The sequence below is a fragment of the Akebia trifoliata genome, unplaced genomic scaffold (assembly GCF_017979445.1).
Source record: "Akebia trifoliata isolate Shusen 1 unplaced genomic scaffold, ASM1797944v1 Contig00726, whole genome shotgun sequence".
Lineage (NCBI taxonomy): Eukaryota > Viridiplantae > Streptophyta > Magnoliopsida > Ranunculales > Lardizabalaceae > Akebia > Akebia trifoliata.
Genome location: NW_028237151.1, coordinates 90,502 through 91,899, shown reverse-complemented (window position 1 = coordinate 91,899; position 1,398 = coordinate 90,502). Strand labels below are relative to the sequence as shown.

Here is a 1,398-nt window from a genome sequence, read left to right as displayed (position 1 = left end):
TTATTCTATAGGCCCGCTTCTTATTGTATAAACATGAGAAAGGTGCTCTGTTCACCGACTCTTGGTTCTTTTGTCAGTCCTACTCAGGTCTAACCTTTTACTCTCCTACTTAAGGACAATATGTATAATTGCTGCCCTTCCATCCTGTCCTTCAACAGGTAGCTGATCAGGTCTTTGATTCCTATTTCAGGGTGGATCATCCTTCTATTTTCTAGGCAAGTCCCTTAGTGCCCTACTCTGCCAACCTCTATAGAAACTTTCTCAAGGTCTGGCACCTATTGATGGTATGTGCCCGTACCTTGTGATACTTACAGTATCGCTCATCTCGATTTATCTAATCTCGAGGAGGTGGTGCTAGCCACTCAAAGTAAGGCTCATTCACGATGAGCGATAAAATCTTGATAGGAGGCATAAAGAAATATGTCCCCTCTCTCTTCCGCTCCCTATCCTACTCGAACGGTTTCTTCCTACTCTACTGCTGTGATTGATGTTGCTTGTTGGGCTTCACCATAATATGTATTACTTTGATCTTCCTGGTCAAATTCCAGGGATCATGTTCCAATCTAATATATTTTTCTGCTCTTTCAAATAGTTTGCTTAATGTTTTCGGTGTCTTTTTAACAAGAAACCTATATAATCCTGAGTTAGATGACAAAGAGTTTTTGAATGCCATTACAGTCGTTTTTCTTTTGCAACTCTCCAAAGACATCGTTTCTTCCCTGAATCTCATTGTAAACTCTCTAAGGCTTTTCCCAAATTGCATCTTCATACTGAGTAGAGCGTCTATGTCTCCGTCACTCTTTTTGTTGCCAATGTACCGTGTTACAAAGATAGTACAAAGCTCCTCGAAAGAATCTACTGATCCACATGGCAACTTGTGGAACCAAGTTAATGCATTTCCCCATTGACTAGAAGGGAATAACCTGTAGATTAATCCTTCGTTTCCTTTCCATAAAGTGAGCATCTGTTGGAAGTGGAATAGATGCTCCATTGGGTCTTTTGTCTCTGAATAAGGGGTGAAGCATGACGACATAAACTTTTTCAGAATTTCTCCTGTCAAGATCTTCACTGTAAAGGGAGACCTCTGAATTTCGTTGACAACTTACGTTACCAATGTCCGAATGTCTGTACTCTTCATTGTCTTCTTCTCTTTTCGGATCATCTCTCTGATCTCCTCTTAAGTAAGATTCGTTGTGGGTTCTACTCAAGTAGTTATAGTGTCAACTTCTGTCTCCCCTTCTCCTGTTGGGATCAGCGGTTGTGAGCTTCCTTCTGTATTCAAAGCATAATCATCTCCAATAGGAAACTGAGGATCTCTCGGTGGGAAATCTTGTCTTGTTGGTTGCTAGTTCTCAATACATTAACTCAAGTTCTATTTTATTCGGCTAAGTCATCCAT

The 1,398-nt window shown here is 40.6% G+C and overlaps 1 protein-coding gene across 1 annotated transcript; it reads right to left on the bottom strand.

Moving 5' to 3' along the window:
• Positions 1-472: 472 nt before the first annotated feature.
• Positions 473-1,033, bottom strand: LOC147381143 (uncharacterized). Its single transcript, XM_086430799.1, has one exon. It carries the CDS (start codon positions 1,031-1,033, stop codon positions 473-475), a length of 561 nt encoding a protein of 186 aa, XP_086286925.1.
• Positions 1,034-1,398: the final 365 nt, after the last annotated feature.